General features: G+C 41.3%; 1 protein-coding gene across 2 annotated transcripts in view; it reads right to left on the reverse strand.

Moving 5' to 3' along the window:
- Positions 1–20598, reverse strand: part of faf1 (Fas (TNFRSF6) associated factor 1) — a 415765-nt gene that overhangs the window by 330686 nt on the left and 64481 nt on the right. For both annotated transcript variants that reach the window (XM_063064333.1, XM_063064334.1), the window contains one exon: positions 6930–6976. In XM_063064333.1, the coding sequence (XP_062920403.1) occupies positions 6930–6976 (47 nt within the window). The remainder of the gene's footprint in view (positions 1–6929; positions 6977–20598) is intronic.

The raw sequence follows: 20598 nt of genomic DNA on the forward strand, positions 1-20598 counted from the left end.
CAAAATTATGTTTTTTTTCCCAGTACTCACCTGCCACACTCCACCAACACAAAGAGAATGATATTCCTGGAGCCATCTTCTCCTGTTAGCTGTATAATTGGGCTAAACTTGACAAAACTGCAGAGCTGTGATATTATCTGTTGATTCGCAAATTGCTTAACTCACATAATTTTACTTGTTTAGCATACATGTTATATGCTACTGCATCATTAAACTGGACTTTTTAGGAATAATTTATGCTGTTGCCAGCATGCCCTGCTGTGCTCCTCAGTGAACCAGGACTGGTCCAATAGCTTGATTGTCATGTAAAGGATAGATACTGACAGACTGTACTGGAATACTACTCTGGTAAGGTAAATATCTTTCAGTTTCTCTTGTATTCCAAATTTTATATTATACATTCAGACTAACCAAATTATCATGATGCTAATGTCACACAACATTGAAGGATGCCCTTAGTGTGAAAATCAGACCATCTCCAAAAGGATAATCTGATAGTCAACACTGTCACAGACAGATACAACCATAAAAAGCTGATTACTGAGTGAGGTTATGCAAGTTTCTCCTTCATATTCATTTGTTCATCACCTGCCAGAAAGCAAGTTCTTCAGAGGTCAGCAAGTAATATTACTACGACTGTTAATCTTAGTAACAGATATAGAAGTCCACTCAGTGCTTCTTCCAAGTATTTTCAATACAGAGAAATGACAATGCATTAGAAGAAAGAGAATGGTAACTAATGAATCTACTCTTGATAACTCAAGTTCTTGTCTGTGTTTGACATGATGCCATGATATATACTGGCATTCCATCATTCTTGTACATAAATATAACACCACTTCTAGTGGCATTGTCCCACCAGCGCGGTCTGGATGAATTCAAGATTTACAACGGAGAAGTTAAGGTATTAGCTGTGGAGCTACAATGCTGAGAGTGAGAATGTCAGGTAGACCATAGACAGCTCTTCCTATTTAGACATGGAGCTCCAAGCACTCCTGAGGACATTACCAGTCAACTGGAGGCAAATGAGATGACAGATAATAAATTCTTAATCATTATCCTTATTCTATTTTGACGCAGCTGTTCTTATATAATAAAAATGGCTTGCATGACCATTTCAGAAGGCAGTTAAGGATGAATAACACTGCTGTGAATCCGCATTCATAAAGATCAAGCTGAGCCAGGGCACCAAATTTTATTCCCTCCATAGTATCAGTTAATCAGATGATTTTATTTTGTTTTTTTGATAAATAGACAAGGAGCTTCATATTCACCATTCCTCAGACTAATTTTACTTAAAAATTAATTTAATTTAGATTCCACATCTGCACCCACTAGGACCTTATTCAGGCCCAACTGCAGCACCATTTCCTGACTGTAGGTGGCCACGTACAAAATTAAGCATCCACCATCACCTTTTAATAAGCAACTAAGTTAGTTTTGCCAGTGATGACCACATTCCAAGACATTTTTAAATTGAAACAGGAAGCAAGTTAACATTTTCCTTGTAAAGAGAATGAGCAAATCAGCTCAATGAAGTCTTTTTACACTACACTGCAATAGTTTACAAGTTAGAATTAAATTATATTTTAATAGCTATTGCTAATCAACATTGGTAAACTTGAAGACTAGGGAATTATGCTGCAAATTCAAAAATAATTGCCAGTTATTGGTTAGAGAAAAGGAAAAGCAGAAATCTGAAAATGGGATGGTGGAACAGAGGGGCGGTGGAAATCAGCAAACAAATCAACTAAAACAAAACAATTAGAAATAAACATCTCTTTGACACGTTTAACGATATTGAATTAAAATAGAAAACTTTGTGAAACTTGTGTAGTCATAACCAAGCTGCACATACAGTGCCTATAAAAAGTATTCACCCCCCCCCCCGAAAGCTTCCATGTTTTATTGTTTTGCAACATTGAATCAGTGGATTTAATTTGGCTTTTTTGACACTGATCAACAGAAAAGATCCTTTTGTGTCAAAATGAAAACAAGTTTTTACAAATGGGTCAAAATTTATTACAAATATTAAACACAGAATAATTGAATTCAAGTTAGTATTTAGTAAATACACCTTTGACAGAAATTAGAGCCTCAAGTCTATGTGGATAGGTCTCTATCAGCTTGGCATATCTAGACACTACAATTTTTCTCCACTCTTCTTTACAAAGCTACCTAAGCTCAGTCAGATTGCAAGGGGATTATGAGTGAACAGCCCTTTTTAAATCTAGCCACAAATTCTCAGTTAGATTGAGGTCTAAACTCTGACTTGGCCACTCCAAACACTGTTGTTTTTAAGCCATTCTTGTGCAGCTTTGGCTTTGTCTTGCTGGAAAACAAATCTTCTCTCAAGTTGCAGTTTGCTTGCAGACTGCACCAGATTTTCTTCCAAGACTTCCCTGTATTATGCTCCATTCATTTTACTCTCTACCTTCACAAGTCTTCCAGGGCCTGCGGCAGTGAAGCATCCCCACAGCACGATGCTACCATGTCTCACAGTAAGGACGGTGTGCTCTTGTTGATGTGCAGTATTGACTTACATCAAACATAGCTATTAATCTGATGGTAGAAAGCTCAAGTTTGGTTTCATCAGACCATAACATCTTCTTCCAGCTGCCTCCAGTCTCCCACATGCCTTCTGGCAAACTCTAGCCAAGATTTCATGAGTTTCCCCCCTCTCCACCAAGAGGTTTTCTCTTTGCCACTCTCCCATAAAGCTGCCATTAGTGAAACAACAGGAATTCTGCAGATGCTGGAAATTCAAGCAACATACATCAAAGTTGCTGGTGAACGCAGCAGGCCAGGCAGCATCTATAGGAAGAGGCGCAGTCGACGTTTCAGGCCGAGACCCTTCGTCAGGACTAACTGAAGGAAGAGTGAGTAAGGGATTTGAAAGCTGGAGGGGGAGGGGGAGATGCAAAATGATAGGAGAAGACAGGAGGGGAAGGGAGGTAACTTCCGCCACCTCCAACGGGATCCCACCACTAAGCATATCTTTCCCTCCCCGCCTCTCTCTGCATTCCGCAGGGATCGCTCCCTACACAACTCCCTTGTCCATTCGTCCCCCCCATCCCTCCCCACTGATCTCCCTCCTGGCACTTATCCGTGTAAGCGGAACAAGTGCTACACATGCCCTTACACTTCCTCCCTTACCACCATTCAGGGCCCCAAACAGTCCTTCCAGGTGAGGCATCACTTCACCTGTGAGTCGACTGGGGTGATATACTGCGTCCGGTGCTCCCGATGTGGCCTTTTATATATTGGTGAGACCCGACGCAGACTGGGAGACCGCTTTGCTGAACATCTACGCTCTGTCCGCCAGAGAAAGCAGGATCTCCCAGTGGCCACACATTTTAATTCCACATCCCATTCCCATTCTGACATGTCTATCCACGGCCTCCTCTACTGTAAAGATGAAGCCACACTCAGGTTGGAGGAACAACACCTTATATTCCGTCTGGGTAGCCTCCAACCTGATGGCATGAACATTGACTTCTCTAACTTCCGCTAGGCCCCACCTCCCCCTCGTACCCCATCTATTACTCTTTTTAATGCACACATTCTTTCTCTCACTCTCCTTTTTCTCCCTCTGTCCCTCTGAATATACCTCTTGCCCATCCTCTGGGTCACCCCCCCCCCGTCTTTCTTCCCGGACCTCCTGTCCCATGATCCTCTCGTATCCCCTTCTGCCTATCACCTGTCCAGCTCTCGGCTCCATCCCTCCCCCTCCTGTCTTCTCCTATCATTTTGCATCTCCCCCTCCCCCTCCAGCTTTCAAATCCCTTACTCACTCTTCCTTCAGTTAGTCCTGACGAAGGGTCTCGGCCTGAAACGTCGACTGCGCCTCTTCCTATAGATGCTGCCTGGCCTGCTGCGTTCACCAGCAACTTTGATGTATGTTGCATTAGTGAAACACCTGGACAACAGTTGTTGTATATGCAGTCTCTCCCATCTCCGCCAATGAAGCTTGTTACCCCACCAGAACTGTCATAAGTCTCTTGGTGGCCTCCCTCACTAATTCTCTTCTTGCACAGTCACTCAGTTTTTGAAGACGGCCTGCTCTAGGCAGATTTACAGCTGTGCCGTATTCTTTCCATTTCTTGATGATTGACTTAACTATACTCCAAGGGATATTCAGTGACTTGGAAATTTTCTTATATCCATCTCCTGACTTGTGCTTTTCAATCTTTTCGCCGAGTTGCTTGGAGTGTTCTTTTGCCTTCATGGTGCAATTTTTGCCAGGATACTGACTCACCAGCAGTTAGACCTTCCAGATACAGGTGTATTTTTACTGTTGTTCGCCCATTGTTGCCGTCGATGAGGACCTCGACACCATTATGATGGTGTCGAGACTAGCGCGTGATTTGGATTTAAGTGAGGTGGAGTTGCGCAGCGTCAGCCTCACTCTCTCTTCCCAATTCCCATCTGGATCCAGTGGCAAGACAGAGTCTAGACGGCTGGAGATGGGACTAGGCGCAGTGGATGACCAGGACGTCTTCTGTGTCTTGTCCTGCTCTGCACGTTCCACGATGCTTGCAGAGACCGCCGCCTTGACCGTTGGACCTTCCATTGGTCTCGTCCGCTCAATCCGCCGGAGTCTGTCTTCACATGCTGGGATAGACAACTCCCTATCTCACCGAGGGTATTGTATTTTTACTACAATCAATTGAAACACCTGACTGCACACAGGTGATCTCCATGTAACTAATTACACGATTTCTAAAAATCAACTGGCTACACCAGTGATGACTTGGTGTGTCATATTAAAGGGGGTGAATACTTATGCAATCAATTACTTTGTCATTTATATTTGTAATTAATTTAGGTCACTTTGTAGAGATTAGTTTTCACTTTGATATGAAAGAGTCTTTTTCTGTTGATCAGTGTCAAAAAAAACCAAATTTAATCCACTGTGATTCAATGTTGTAAAACAATAAAACATAAAACTTCCAAGAGGGTGAATACTTTTTAAATCGGCACTGTATGTGGTACAGTTCTGGTCTCTTCACTGGATAAGCCAAATTTAAAAGTTCCAGGAACAACTGAATAACTTGCATTTTTCAGAAATGTTGCAGGTTACCTGAATGGTCTTTAAAATTATGACAGAATAGGAGAATATACTCTATGTAGAGAGGGCTTCCACTTGTGGGAAAATCATAAATTTTAGACAATTATGGACTGGAAAACCAATGCCATGGCTGTTTACAAGAAGGGGATGAGCAGACTCAATTTTCTAAGAAAGCTGAGATCCTTCAATGTGTGCAGCAGGACTTTGGAGATCTTTTACCAGTCTGTTGAAGCAAGGGCAGTCTTCTTTGATGCTTTATGTTGGGGGAGCAGCATCGATGCTGGTGATGCAAAAAGACCAAATAAACTCATCAAAAAAGCTGGATTCATCCTTGGCTACAACCTGGACTCTTGAGTTAGTGGTGGAGAAGAGGTCCATCATGGACAATCTGGCACATCCTCTCCATGACTACTGAATTAGCAGTGGAGCACCTTTTTGAACAGACTCATTCAGCTTCACTGTCACAAGGATCGTTACAGAAAATCTTTCCTACAAAATGCAATAAGTATATACAGGTGGCCCCTGTTTTCTGAACGTTCGCTTTACGACACCTCGCTGTTACGAACGACCTACATTAGTTACCTGTTTTCACTAACAGAAGGTGTTTTCACTGTTACAAAAAAAGGCAGCGCGCGTCCAAACAGCCAAGCTCCTCCCCTGGAACTCCATTCTAGCAGGCATTGCTTAAACACGTGCTTCATCTTGATTTATTTTGTGCATCCATTAGCAAGATAAGTTCTAAGGTATCAGAAAAGCCCAAAAGAGCTCGTAAGGGTGTTACACTTAGCGTAAAACTAGACATAATTAGTGTTTCGATTGTGGTGAACGAAGTAAGAACATTGTCCACGCGTTGAACTTGCCTGCATCCACCATTCACACTTTTTAAACACAGAGAGAAAGAATTTTGAAAGCTGCCAATGTTACTGTTGGTTCTGCTCGTAGCAAAGTGGTCTCTCTTAGTCGGCATCCAATAATGGATAAAATGGAAAGTCTATTGCTTGAGTGGATTGATGGGTGTACAAAGCATGGTGTTCCATGAAGTTTTCTTGTACTTACGGAGAAATCAGTCAGTCTTCTTAATAAGCTGAAACAGAAAGCACTGGACAATGGTGATGAAAGTGTTGTGAAAGTGGAATTTAAAGGTAGTCGTGGGTGGTTTGATTGGTTTCTGAGGCGAGGGCAGCTTCATTGTTTAACGTTTACGGGAGAGAGTGCTTCGGCTGATACTGAAGCTGCCGAAAAGTTCCCAGCAGAACTGAAGAAATAATTACAGAAGGTAGTTATTCATATGTGTTTAACCGCGACGAAACTGCAATTTATTGGGAAAAATTGTCGAGCAAGACATTTATTTCGATGGAAGAAAAGCAGGCTGAGGGACACCAGGCATTGAAGGACAGGTTTACCCTAATGTCTATTTCAAACTATTTGACCTAACATATAATTCACAAGCAGACACAAAGTTGATAAGCGAAAAGCAAGGAAATGCAAAAGCTGGAAATCTGAAATAAAACAGACTGCTATAAATAAATCAGTAGTTCAGATAGTACCTGTGGAGAGAGAAACTGAATTAATATTTTAGTTACGTTCATTAGAACCTTTCTGATTTAAGTAAGCATGTTTTGGTAATATTACCTTTGTTCAGTGACTTTTAAATTGAGTAGCATTTTCTTAAATAAACTGGAATAAATTAGCTGCAATGAATCTCAGCTTGAAAAGTAAATGAATGTCCAGTCATAGAAAACAGTATTTTTTGAAAAACTATATCTTTTTTAGAAGTTTATGCCTCAACTTCTGCAACATTTTTCTTCTGAGTATATTTAATCAACCTGTGAAAAATGGTAAAGAAAAGAATACTTACTTTTGTAAAATGCCATTCTCTTGTGGAATTATGCCATTAATAGCTGCCTATAAAGGGGAAAAAAAGGTTTTAAAATGTCAAAAACTAGTTTGGTTGGGCTTAAATTTTCTAAACTAGAATATTATTTACTGATAATTATTTGAAGATGTGCTCCAGTCTTTCAAATATGGACACAAATTCTGAACTAGGAGGCATGTACCCTCCTCCTCCAACACCCCCCCCCACCCCAATTAAGACCAGGCCCAATAGTTACGTTATATCATGAAATGTCTCCTAAAGAAAAATCAAAGTACTACTATTAAGAGTTGAAAATTGATAATCCTTATTATCTTGAATCATAAGGGTTATCAACATCCTTTGCAACAAATGGGAAATAAAAAATTCTAGCCATTCAGCAAAAGAATAAAGAGGCTGCTGAATGCTCGATTAAAATGCTGCTAAAAATAACATAAGCATTTGCAAAAAACACACGGAGTGAAAATCAACCACTTTTACTCTCAGAAATCTGCCGCCCTTGCAATTTCACATTTACCTCATTTTATCAGGAATAGCTGTCTTCCAAGTCCTGAAGAAATGGTTTTTAGCTCGCCTTGTTCACTGAAGGCCACAATGTGAAAACCAGAAGCAACCGCTACTAACAATTTTAGAAAATGCTAGTGAAAGCAAAGAGCAGTAACAAGCATCTTTGTTCTTCAATTCAGAGAACCTTCCCAAATTGATCTGGGGAAAACAAGTAGGTTCTCAATGGCAACTCCTTCCTCAAGTAGCTGGAAGGTGTCAAAGCACACCAAAATTTTCGCAACCCATCCCAGCATCCTTCCAAGTCCAGGCAGCAATACAAGATTTTGTTGTAGCTTCACCCGGACCAATCCCATGCAATATTCAAAGACCCTAACATACCTGGGGACTATCCGAGTCCTCTTTGTGAAAACAGATGCTCAGTATGCATCAACCTTTGGTCCCCATTTTAATTTCCTCTGAATCAATTGAAATAAATTATTTTTTCCTTGTCGAGTATTTCTAGCATCTACAGTGTTTTGTTTTTCAATTACTTTAGTAAAATGACCTGCTGGATTCTAAGCTAAAACAAATTTGGTGCAAGATTTGAGACCCTACTGATTTTAATGGTGACTGTGGGATAAAGGTGTGAGACAAAAAGAAAGATTAAAGCAAAAATAATTGTGCTTGTAATACTAATGTGACATATGTATTTTGTAAAATGCTTATACTTTAAGCATTCAGTATAGTATTCATTTGTTTCAACGGCATGAACATTTACAAACCATGAAAATAAATTACAGTGAAGCCCACCACCATCTTTGCTGGCTGTCAAGGCAAGCCATCAATGCACCTCTGGAGGTTTAGAGACCATCTAGAATGTGCCACAAGATTCTGCTAGTCACAAAGGACTAGCAAGAAAAGCCCTCTATATCCCAACTAACAAATACCAATATGGACAAACTGTGAGCATTGAAATATACCAGAGAGTCTGAGTCATCAAGAACTAATCTACAGCTATTTCACTGTTGGTATTTCAATTTCAAATTTAAGTTTATTGCCATCTCTCAACTACAGCTTGGCAGTCAATACCATCACCCCCTCAAAACTAATCAAAAAGCTTCAAAAACTAGGACTCAATACCTCCTTGTCCAACTAGATCCACAATTTCCTCACTTGCAGACCCCCATCAGGAATGACATTTCCTCCACAATCTGCATCAGCACAGGAGCACCACAAGGCTGTGTGCTCAGTCCACTGCTCTACTCAATATATACTTACGGCTGTGAAGCTAGGCACAGTTTCAATGTCACATTTCAGTTTGCTCACAACACCCCTGTCACTGGCCAAATCAAAGGTGGTGATGAATCAGTATATAGGAGGGAGATTCTAAATTGAGCTGAGAGGTGCCACAACAACAACCTTTTGCTCAACGTCAGCAAGAGCAGGTAGCTGATTATTGACTTTAGCAGGAGGAAACCGGAGGACCACAAGTCAGCTCTCATCGGAGGATTCAGTGATGGAGAGGGTCAGCAGTTTCAAATTCCTCAGTGTTGTCATTTCAGAGGGTCGGTCCTGGGTCCAGCACGCAAGTCTCATTACGAAAAAAGCACTGCAACACCTCTAGTTTCTTAAAAGTTTGTGAAGATTCAGCATATCAGCTAAAACTCTGACAAACTTATATAAATGTGCAATGGAGAGTATACTGACTGGTTACATCATGGCCTGGTATGGAAACACCAAGGCCCTTGAATGGAAATACCTATAAAAAGAGTAGTTGATACAGCTCAGTCCATCGTGGGTAAAGCCCTCCCACCATAGAGCAATCTACTCAGCGTGCTGTTACAGGAAGGTAGCATCTATCAGCTAAGATCCCCACTATCCAGGCTGTGATCTCTGTTGCTGCTGTCACTTCGAAGGTGGTAAATGATCCACACCACCAGGTTTAAGGAACAGTTATTACCCAGCAGTCACCAGGCTCTTGAACCAGAGGGAATGAGTTTACTCGCCCCCATCATTGAACTGTTCCCACAATCTATGTACTTACTTTCAAGGACCCACTATATCATGTTCTCAATATTTATTGCCTTTTGATTTATTTTTATTATTTTTTTCCTTTCTTTTCCTATTTGCACAGTTTGTTGTCTTTAGCACGATGGTTGTTTGTGCCCATCTTAGTGGGTGCAGTCTTTCATTGATTCTATTGTGTTTCTTGTATTTACTGTGAATGCCTGCAAGAAAATGAATCTCAGAATTGCATCTGGTGACATACATGTACTTTGATAATAAATTTACTTTCAACTTTGAATCTGACTGTACATACATATACCCAAATGAAACGTTCCTCCAGACCACAGTGCATGCACAATACATACATTAAACACAGCACATAAAACAAAATATTACAAGTTAATAAAATATAATTCAAAAGGCATGTAAATAGTAAACAGCTCACTATCTTAGGGATGCGATCTCACAGCATGGGGAAGGAAGCTATTACCCAGTCTAGTCTGAGTCCTGATGCTCCTTTACCTCCTTCCTGACACTAGTGGGTCAAAGAGATTGTGGGATAGATGGTAGGGAGCCTCAGCAATGCTTAAGGCCCTTCATACACAATGTTCCCGGTAAATGTCACAATTTGTGGGGGGTGGGGGGTTGGAAGAAGAGACTCCGGTGATCCTCTCAGCAGTTTTTACAGTCCTCTATGGGATCTTGCAGCTTCTATACCACACAATGATGCAGCCTGACAGGACAGTCTCGATGGCACTTCTATAGGAAGTTACTAGAATAGGGGCAGGGAGCCTTGCACACCTCAATCTCCTCAAAGTGTAGACAATATTGTGCCGTTTTGACTAATCAGGAGGTGTTGTGGGTCCAGGTTAGACTTTGTGCTCTTCACTTGCTCCATGGCAGACACTGATGCACAATAGAGAGAGGCTGACCTGCGCCTTCCTAAAGTCCACAATCATCTTTTTTGTCTTGTCCACTTTCAGACTCAAGTTGTTGTACTCACACCATTTCACAAGCTTCTCTATCTCCCCTCTGTATGCCAACTCATCATTATTGCCATGAAGGTCAACCACTGTTGCATCATCAGCGAACTTGAAAATGTGGTTTGAGCTGAATCTGGCGGTGCATTCACAAGTCAGCAGCGTTAGCAACTGCTGGCTGAGCACAGAGCCCGAGGGGGCATCAGTGCTCAGTGATGGAGCGTCAGATATTACTATTGGGGTCTTTCCATCATGAAGCCCAAGGTCCAGTTACAGAGAGGGTTGTTGAGTCCCAATGAGGACCATTCATTCCAGTCTCTAAGGATGATCGTGTTAAACACTAAGCTTAAGTTGATGAAATACAAGCTGAAATAGGTAAAGAACAACGTGGTTTTGTGAAAGACAAAGGTACAAGAAACGCAATATTGATGTTAAGGATACTATCAGAACGAGCTATTCAAGTGCAAAAAGATTTGTTTGTTCGTTTTATCGACTACAGAAAAGCATTTGATAAAGTGAAGCACAATAAGTTATTTGAAATATTACAGAAAACTCTATATCTAGATTCGAAAGACCTCCACCTAATCAGAAATCTGATAAACTCCTGCTGTAAGAATAGATGGAGAAGTGAGTAAGTTTATGAAAATCAAGAGAGGCATTAGACAAGGGTGTGTTTTCTCCCCTGATTTATTTAATGTGTACAGTGAAACAATATTACAAAAAGTAAGAGACATCTTGAGAATCAAAGTTGGCGGTGAAAACATCAATAATTTCAGATATACAGATGACACTGTGTTAATTGCAAGTATGGAGGAAGAACTACAAAAGTTAATTGATATAATTGTTGAAGAAAGTGCAAAAACAGGTCTATCTATCAATTGCAAAAAGACAGAATGTATGCTGATATCCAAAAAGAAGGAGAATCCTATCTGCAGGCTGCAAATAAACAGGGAAGACATAAAACAGGTACAGAACTTTTGCTACTTAGGAATCTGGGTGATATCGGATGGCAGGTGTGACTTGGACATCAAAAGAGGAATAGGGATGGCAAAAGACACATTTACAAGAATGAAGAGTATACTGATCAATACTAAACTGGGCATGACAACCCACCTCAGAGTACTGAAATGTTACGTTTATCCAGTTATGTTATATGGCTCAGAATGTTGGACAATACCTAGTAAAATGAGGAAACGAATTGAAGCAGCAGAGATGTGGTTTTTGAGGAGGATGCAAAGAATATCATGGACAAAATGAATATCTAACAAGGATGTCATGAACCGAGCAAGCACAAAAAGAGAAATAACGTATGAGATCATAAAAAGGCAACGTAACTTCATTGGACTTCATTGAAACTACAGTGGCATGAGAGAGGAACTGGCCAAAGTTGACTGGAAAGAGACACTGGCAGGAAAGACGGCACAGCAGCAGTGGCTGGAGTTTATGCGAGAAATGAGGAATGTGCAAGACAGGTATATTCCAAAAAAGAAGAAATTTTCGAGTGGAAAAAGGATGCAACCGTGGTTGACAAGAGAAGTCAAAGCCAAAGTTAAAGCTAAGGAGAGGGCATACAAGGAAGCAAAAATTAGTGGGAAGACAGAGGATTGGGAAGTCTTTAAAACCTTACAAAAGGAAACCAAGAAGGTCACTAAGAGAGAAAAGATTAACTATGAAAGGAAACTAGCAAGTAATATCGAAGAGGATACTAAAAGCTTTTTCAAGTATATAAAGAGTAAAAGACAGGTGAGAGTAGATATAGGACCGATAGAAAATGATACTGGAGAAATTGTAATGGGAGATGAGGAGATGGCAGAGGAACTGAACAAGTATTTTGCATCAGTCTTCACTGAGGAAGACAGCAGGATACCGGACACTCAAGGGTGGCAGGGAAGAGAAGTGTGCGCAGTCACAATTACGACAGAGAAAGTACTCAGGAAGCTGAATAGGCTAAAGGTCGATAAATCTCCTGGACCAGATGGAATGCACCCTCGTGTTCTGAAGGAAGTAGCTGTGGAGATTGCGGAGGCATTAGCGATGATCTTTCAAAAGTCGATAGATTCTGCCATGGTTCCGGAGGACTGGAAGATTGCAAATGTCACTCCGCTATTTCAGAAGGGGGCAAGGAAGCAAAAAGGAAATTATAGACCTGTTAGTTTGACGTCAGTGGTTGGGAAGTTGTTGGAGTCGATTGTCAAGGATGAGGTTACAGAGGACCTGGAGGCATATGACAAGATAGGTAGAACTCAGCATGGATTCCTTAAAGGAAAATCCTGCCTGACAAACCTATTACAATTTTTTGAGGAAATTACCAGTAGGCTATACAAGGGAGATGCAGTGGATGTTGTATATTTGGATTTTCAGAAGGCCTTTGACAAGGTGCCACACATGAGGCTGCTTAACAAGATAAGAGCCCATGGAATTACAGGAAAGTTACATACGTGGATAGAGCGTTGGCTGATTGGCAGGAAACAGAGAGTGGGAATAAAGGGATCCTATTCTGGTTGGCTGCCGGTTACCAGTGGTGTTCCACAGGGATCAGTGTTGGGGCCGCTTCTTTTTACATTGTACATCAACGATTTGGATTATGGAATAGAGGGCTTTGTGGCTAAGTTTGCTGACGATACGAAGATAGGCGGAGGGGCCGGTAGTGCTGAGGAAACGGAGAGTCTGCAGAGAGACTTGGATAGATTGGAAGAATGGGCAGAGAAGTGGCAAATGAAGTACAATGTTGGAAAGTGTATGGTTATGCACTTTGGCAGAAAAAATAAATGGGCAGACTATTATTTAAATGGGGAAAGAATTCAAAGTTCTGAGATGCAACGGGACTTGGGAGTCCTCGTACAGGATTCCCTTAAAGTTAACCTCCAGGTTGAGTCAGTAGTGAAGAAGGCGAATGCAATGTTGGCATTCATTTCCAGAGGAATAGAGTATAGGAGCAGGGATGTGATGTTGAGGCTCTATAAGGCGCTGGTGAGACCTCACTTGGACTACTGTGGGCAGTTTTGGTCTCCTTATTTAAGAAAGGATGTGCTGACGTTGGAGAGGGTACAGAGAAGATTCACTAGAATGATTCCGGGAATGAGAGGGTTAACATATGAGGAACGTTTGTCCGCTCTTGGACTGTACTCCTTGGAGTTTAGAAGAATGAGGGGAGACCTCATAGAAACATTTCGAATGTTAAAAGGCATGGACAGAGTGGATGTGGCAAAGTTGTTTCCCATGATGGGGGAGTCTAGTACGAGAGGGCATGACTTCAGGATTGAACGGCGCCCTTTCAGAACCGAAATGCGAAAAAATTTTTTTAGTCAGAGGGTGGTGAATCTATGGAATTTGTTGCCACGGGCAGCAGTGGAGGCCAAGTCATTGGGTGTCTTCAAGGCAGAGATTGATAGGTATCTTGAGTAGCCAGGGCATCAAAGGTTATGGTGAGAAGGCGGGGCAGTGGGACTAAATAGGATAAAATGGATCAGCTCATGATCAAACGGCGGAGCAGACTCGATGGGCCGAATGGCCTACTTCTGCTCCTTTGTCTTATGGTCTTAAGGACATGTGATTAGGAAAGAGGAATTAGAATGCACGGTAATTATGGGAAAGATTGAAGGGAAAAAAGCAAGAGGAAGACAAAGACAAATGTTGATGGAGACAGCAGCCAGAGAAATGGAAATGAATACCACTGAATTGATCCACTTGACCGGAAACAGGAGTCTGTGGGCCATGGCAGTCAAAGCTCAAACTGGGCACGGCCCCTGATGATGATGATGATGATAAGTTGATGCACAATATCCTGACATATGAGGCAATGTTTTCTAGATGGGACAGAGTAGAGCGCCGAGTCTATGGCATCATTAGTAGTGCTACATACCTCATGGATATCTTGTGACTGTCTTATGACCATGAAGTAATTGAGAAGCTGATGAGCATGATATAATGGTCTTTTGGAGGTCACCGGATGTAATTTTCCCGCCGATGTGAGGTCACGTGATGACATGTTCACCTTGGATATAAAAGGAGACCCCTAGGGTGACGCAGTTTAGTTTTCCAGTTAGAACGTCAGCCAGATACACCGCTCCACTGCGTATTTGCCTTATGACGCAGTTTTAATTTAAAACTGAGTTTTACGTTCTATTGTAAGGTACAAAATTGTTGGGCTGGCAGTATAACCAATCGCTGCCAGGTTTGTTGATGTATCTTTTCAGTAGTATTGGAGAGTGAAGAAGGGAACCTGAAGGAGTCGTTCGGCAGTTTTGGAAAGATCGACCACTATTGAATTCGTTCAAGAAAGAGTGATCTGCATGAGATAGCCTCTGCTAAAAGCGGCAGAAAAGGCTGTGCAGTATCTAGTATACAGAGGGAAAGGTCAGTGCCTTTAAACCATTTTATTTCCCTCGTCGTGAATCCTGCGGACAAGGCAGGTTCCGGCTGGGATCGGCAGTGATGTCGTGTCTTCGAGGAATTCTTTACTTCAGGAAAGTCTCTCCGAATTGACTGTATAAATCTCTTGGACTTTCGAATTTACCATTCTGAGAACTGTGTTTGAATTTACCACTTTAAGAACTGTTCTCGCATTTATCGCTTTAAGAACTAGTACTGAGTGGCGGTTTGTTAAATGGCCACATAGCAGTTTACTTCCGGTTAAGATTTTCGTTTGTTTATTTTTTTTAATATTGAGCGGAGTTTAATAAATGTTTGATTGTTTTTATAAAACCTGACTCGATTAATAGTCATTGTCGCCGATCACGTGACAGTAGACCAATTTAAGCGGTAGGTGAACTGGAAAGGAACCAATGTAGCTGTGTAATGCACTGTAAGGTTTCACTGCTAATGTAATGGCCTCTCTGTAATGTTTCACTACTAATGTAATGGTTTCCCTGTAGCAGTAATGTTTGGGTTATGACTAGAGATAATGGGGGCTTTGGAATGTGTGCCATCCAATGAGAGGCATGTTGTTTTTTTTTTGTGTGGGGCTGAGAGAAGTGATTTGCAGGCTTTTGTTCAGTGGAAGATGAAGAGGGAAGATGCCAGAATGGGGAAGTTGTAGACTGCAGGATAGAGTGGACTTGGAATGGGGTCAGGAGTCGATGCCCCGGGAGAAAAATCGAAGGAGAACGAATCGACAGGAAAACCGTGAGCTACGGCGTTGCGAAATACACTGTTTCATGAGAATGGGCTCTTTTTCTTTTTTTTTGGTTCTTTGCTTACCCTATATCCCAATTAAGAATTATAAAACTCAATCATTTCATTCCATATTGTGTACTGTTTGATATTTCGTGATTACTGAATTTGTAACAGGGGAACACATCATGCAGCATCTACCCAAACAAGATTTCTTAAGTTTGGCTGGGCCAGGGGCCGTCTTCCCCTAGAGTAAGCCGCTAGCTGAACCTGAGGGTTACAGCTGGAAGGTGAGATTTTATACCAGCCTGTACAAGCCACTCAAAGCCCTTCATGATTGTTGAGGTCAGTGCCACTGGGCGGTAATCATATTGACTGGTTACCATCACTCTCTAGAACACCAGAATGATAGGGACTGCCTTGAAGCCTGCTGGGACAGCGGACTTTGCAAACAGATGTTAAAGATATCTATTAAGACCTCCGTTAGCTGGGCCGCACAATCCTTCAGCACCCAACCAGGTTATGTTGTCCAGCCCCACAGCAGGATGGTCAAGTCTGGAGTGGTATCCTGGAGTCACATTTCTGTCAGGGTGAGTGTGCAGCCATCCCTCATGACCCAATGGATCAGATATGGGTAATCCATCTTATTTTCTAGCGATCGACATTAGTGAGTAGAACTGTCAGGAGCACAGCCCTTTAATACCATTATGCTTACTGCGCATCTGTGACCTCATGCACCACTTCCAACATCCTATTTTCTGAGTGCCTGTAGTAAGCTGCAGTGTGATGTGAGGGCCTGTTCCACATGTTAGGCTGTAGCTATGCTGGACCTTTGTTATAAAGTTCATTAGCAAGAGATTTTAATGTTCTTTATGATCAGCAGTATTTTTCCAATCATAGAGAAGACGAAAAGGATGAGAAATTTCACCACTGATTAAAGCCAGGGAGGTCGCTGTGACCGTATACACTGCCATCTTGTAACATTACTTGGCAGCAAATATATCTAGCCTTTGGCAAACAAATTACTTCACAAAAATATAAATAGGAGAATAGTTAGGCCATTTGGTTGCTCAAGCTGCTATACCATTTAACAAGACCATGGCTAATTTTCTACTTTAGCATCATTTTGTGACAGTATCCCCAAATCCCTTTATCCTTTAATATCAAAACGTCTCCAGACCTCCATTTTGAATGCAGTTGAAGACCAAGTCTCTAATGCACGCTGGGATGGAGAATTCTCAGTACCAAGTTTTTATTTCAGATTTAAATGGACTACATGTTTCAAGGCTGTGAACTGGAGGAAAACACCTTTCCTGCATCTACCCTGCCACGTCCTCTTTGAATTTTGTAGCTTCAAAAAGGTTACTTTTCATTCTTCTAAACTTCAAAGAGGTCTAGCACACTTAATTTCTCCTGGAAACCTCTCTTTGGGAAAAGAAGCCAAAATTGTATAGCATATTTCAAACGTGGTATCAAAAAGGCCACATACTTAGAACAGCTTGTACTGGAGCCTACCAGAGAGAACGCAATTCTAGATTTAGTGTTATGCAGTGAACCGGATTTGATCAGGGACCTCGAGGTAAAGGAGCCATTAGGAGGTAGTGACCATAATATGTTAAGTTTTAATCTGCAATTTGAGAGAGAGAAGGGAAACTCGGAAGTGTCAGTATTACAGTTGAACAAAGGGAACTATGGTGCTATGAGGGAGGAGCTGGCCAAAATTCAATGAAACAACACCCTAGCAGGGAAGACAGAGGAACAGCAATGGCAAGTGTATCTGGGAATAATACAGAAGGTGCAGGATCAGCTCGTTCCAAAGAGGAAGAAAGATCCTAAGGGGAATAAGGGGAGGGAGACTGTGGCTGACAAGGGAAGTAATGGACAGTATAAAAATAAAAGAGAAGAAGTATAACATAGCAAAGATGAGTGGGAAGCCGGAGGATTGGGAAACTTTTAAAGAGCAACAGAAGATAACTAAAAAGGCAATACGTGGAGAAAAAATGAGGTACGAAGGTAAACTAGCCAAGAATATAGAGGAGGATAGTAAAAGCTGCTTTAGGTATGTGAAAAGGAAAAAAATAGTTAAGACCAAAATTGAGCCCTTGAAGACAGAAACGGGTGAATTTATTATGGGGAACAAGGAAATGGCAGACAAGTTGAACAGGTACTTTGGATCTGTCTTCACTAGGGAAGACACAAACAATCTCCCAGATATAATAGTGGCCAAAGGACCTAGGGTAATGGATGAACTGAAGGAAATTTATATTAGGCAGGAAATAGTGTTGGATAGACTGCTGCGACTGAAGGCTGATAAGTCCTCGGGACCTGATGGTCTGCATCCCAGGGTACTTAAGGAGGTGGCTTTCCAAATCGTGGATGCATTGGTAATCATTTTCCAATGTTCTATAGATTCAGGATCAGTTCCTGTGGATTGGAGGGTGGCTAATGTTGTCCCTCTCTTCAAGAAGGGAAGAAGAGATAAAACAGGGAATCATAGACCGGTTAGCCTGACGTCGGTGGTGGGAAAGATGCTGGAGTCAATTATAAAAGAAGAAATTATGACATATCTGGATAGCAGTAACAGGATCGGTCCGAGCCAGCATGGATTTACGAAGGGGAAATCGTGCTTGACTAATCTTCTGGAATTTTTTTAAGGATGTAACTATAAAAATTGACAAGGGAGAGCCAGTGGATGTAGTGTACCTGGACTTTCAGAAAGCCTTTGATAAAGTCCCACACAGGAGATTAGTGGGCAAAAGTTAGGGCACATGGTATTGGGGGCAGAGTACTGACATGGGTTGAAAATTGGCTGGCTGACAGAAAACAAAGTAGCGATTAATGGGTCCCTTTCCGAATGGCAGGCGGTGACCAGTGGGGTACCGCAGGGTTCAGTGCTAGGACCGCAGCTGTTTACAATATATATTAATGATTTAGCTGAGGGAATTAAAAGTAACATTAGCAAATTTGCCGATGACACAAAGCTGGGTGGCAGTGTGAAATGTGAGGAGGATTTTATGAGAATGTAGGGTGACTTGGACAGGCTGGGTGAGTGGGCAGATGCATGGCAGATGCAGTTTAATGTGGATAAATGTGAGGTTATCCACTTTGGTGGTAAGAACGGGAAGGCAGATTATTATCTAAATGGAGTCAAGTTAGGAAAAGGGGAAGTACAGCTAGATCTAGGTGTTCTTGTACATCAGTCACTGAAAGCAAGCATGCAAGTACAGCAGACTGTAAAGAAAGCTAATGGCATGCTGGCCTTCATAACAAGGGGAATTGAATACAAGAGCAAAGAGGTCCTTCTGATAAGATTAGGGTAGATTGGGAACAGGAATTGGGGCTTACCATTTCTGTGGATGATTGGGGGCAGATTTTACAATTAGTTAATACTTCTTCTATTTGTGTTAAACATTCCCTAATTCAATTTAAAGTGGTGCATAGAGCACATATGTCCAAAGATAAGTTAGCGCGTTTTTACTCGCATATTAATCCTTTCTGTGATAGATGTTCGGGGCAGATAGCCTCTTTAACTCATATGTTTTGGTCTTGCCCTACTTTGGAAACTTTTTGGAGAGTATTTTCAATATTATTTCTAAGGTATTAAATATAGATATCTCTCCTCACCCTATTACTGCTATCTTTGGACTACCTAAAATTTCTAGTAATCTTTCCCCTTCAGCCCGTAGAATGATTGCATTTCTTACTTTAATGGCGAAAAGATGTATTTTACAACATTGGAAAGAGCTTGATGCTCCAACTACCTTTTTTTGGTTTTCTCAGACGATTTTATGTTTGAATCTGGAGAAAATTAGAAGTAACCTTTATGATTCTTCATTTAAATTTGAACAGATTTGGGGACCTTTTATTCGATATTTTCATTTAATGTAATATTTACCCTTCTTGTTTTTTCTTCACTGTTTTAATGGAGGTCGGGATTGAGGACGTGATTTTAAGTTTAACTCTGTTTGGTTTCAAGTTAGCCCATTGCTTTGCTTTGCTTTTAGTTAGTTGCACGGTGGGTTTTTTTTTGGGGTTTTTTTTTTCTTTTTTTTCCATTGATATATATAAAATCTAGTATACTATTATGTTATCTTGGTTTCTTATGCTTAAATTACATTGTTTGTAGTATTTTCTTTTTGGTATTGTTATCTTTTGGAATTTTATTATACTTTAACATTGTATTAATGTTTATATGGCTTACCTTTTTTGTATACTTACTCAATAAAAAGATTTAAAAAGAAAGAAAGAGGTCCTTCTGCAGCTCTACAGGGCCCTGGTGAGACCACACCTGGAGTACTGTGTGCAGTTTTGGTCTCCAAATTTGAGGAAGGACATTCTTGCTATTGAGCGAGTGCAGCATAGGTTCACAAGGTTAATTCCCGGGATGGCGGGACTGTCAATTGTCGAAAGATTGGAGCAACTAGGCTTGTATACTCTGCAATTTAGAAGGCTGAGAGGGGATCTTATTGAAACGTATAAGATTATTAAGGGATTGGACATGCTGGAGGCAGGAAGCATGTTCCCGCTGATGGGTGAGTCCAGAACCAGAGGCCACAGCTTAAGAATAAAGGGGAGGCCATTTAGAATGGAGTTGAGGAAAAGCTTTTCCACCCAGAGAGTGGTGGATGTATGGAATGCTCCGCCCCCGAAGGCTGTGGAGGCCAAGTCTCTGGATGCTTTCAAGAAAGAGATGGATAGAGCTCTTAAAGATAGCGGAATCAAAGGTTATGGGGATAAGGCAGGAACTGGATACTGATAGTGGATGATCAGCCATGATCACAGTGAATGGCGGTGCTGGCTCTAAGGGCCAAATGGCCTACTCCTGCACCTATTGTCTGTTGTCTAAATGTACTAGCATATTCTTATACATGTCATTAAATCCTCTTAAAGTAAGGCAAGCACAGTATACCACCTACCTTCTCAACTGACCTGCAAGTCATCTTCAACATGTTTCCTAATCACTCACAAATTAGAAAGATACTCAAAATTCCTTTTCTCAACCGATGAATTACTTCAGGTTCCATATTATACTCAATATGCTATATTATTGCCCATCCACTTAGCAATTT

This window comes from Mobula hypostoma, chromosome 12 (genome assembly GCF_963921235.1).
Source record: "Mobula hypostoma chromosome 12, sMobHyp1.1, whole genome shotgun sequence".
In the NCBI taxonomy this organism is placed as follows: domain Eukaryota; kingdom Metazoa; phylum Chordata; class Chondrichthyes; order Myliobatiformes; family Myliobatidae; genus Mobula; species Mobula hypostoma.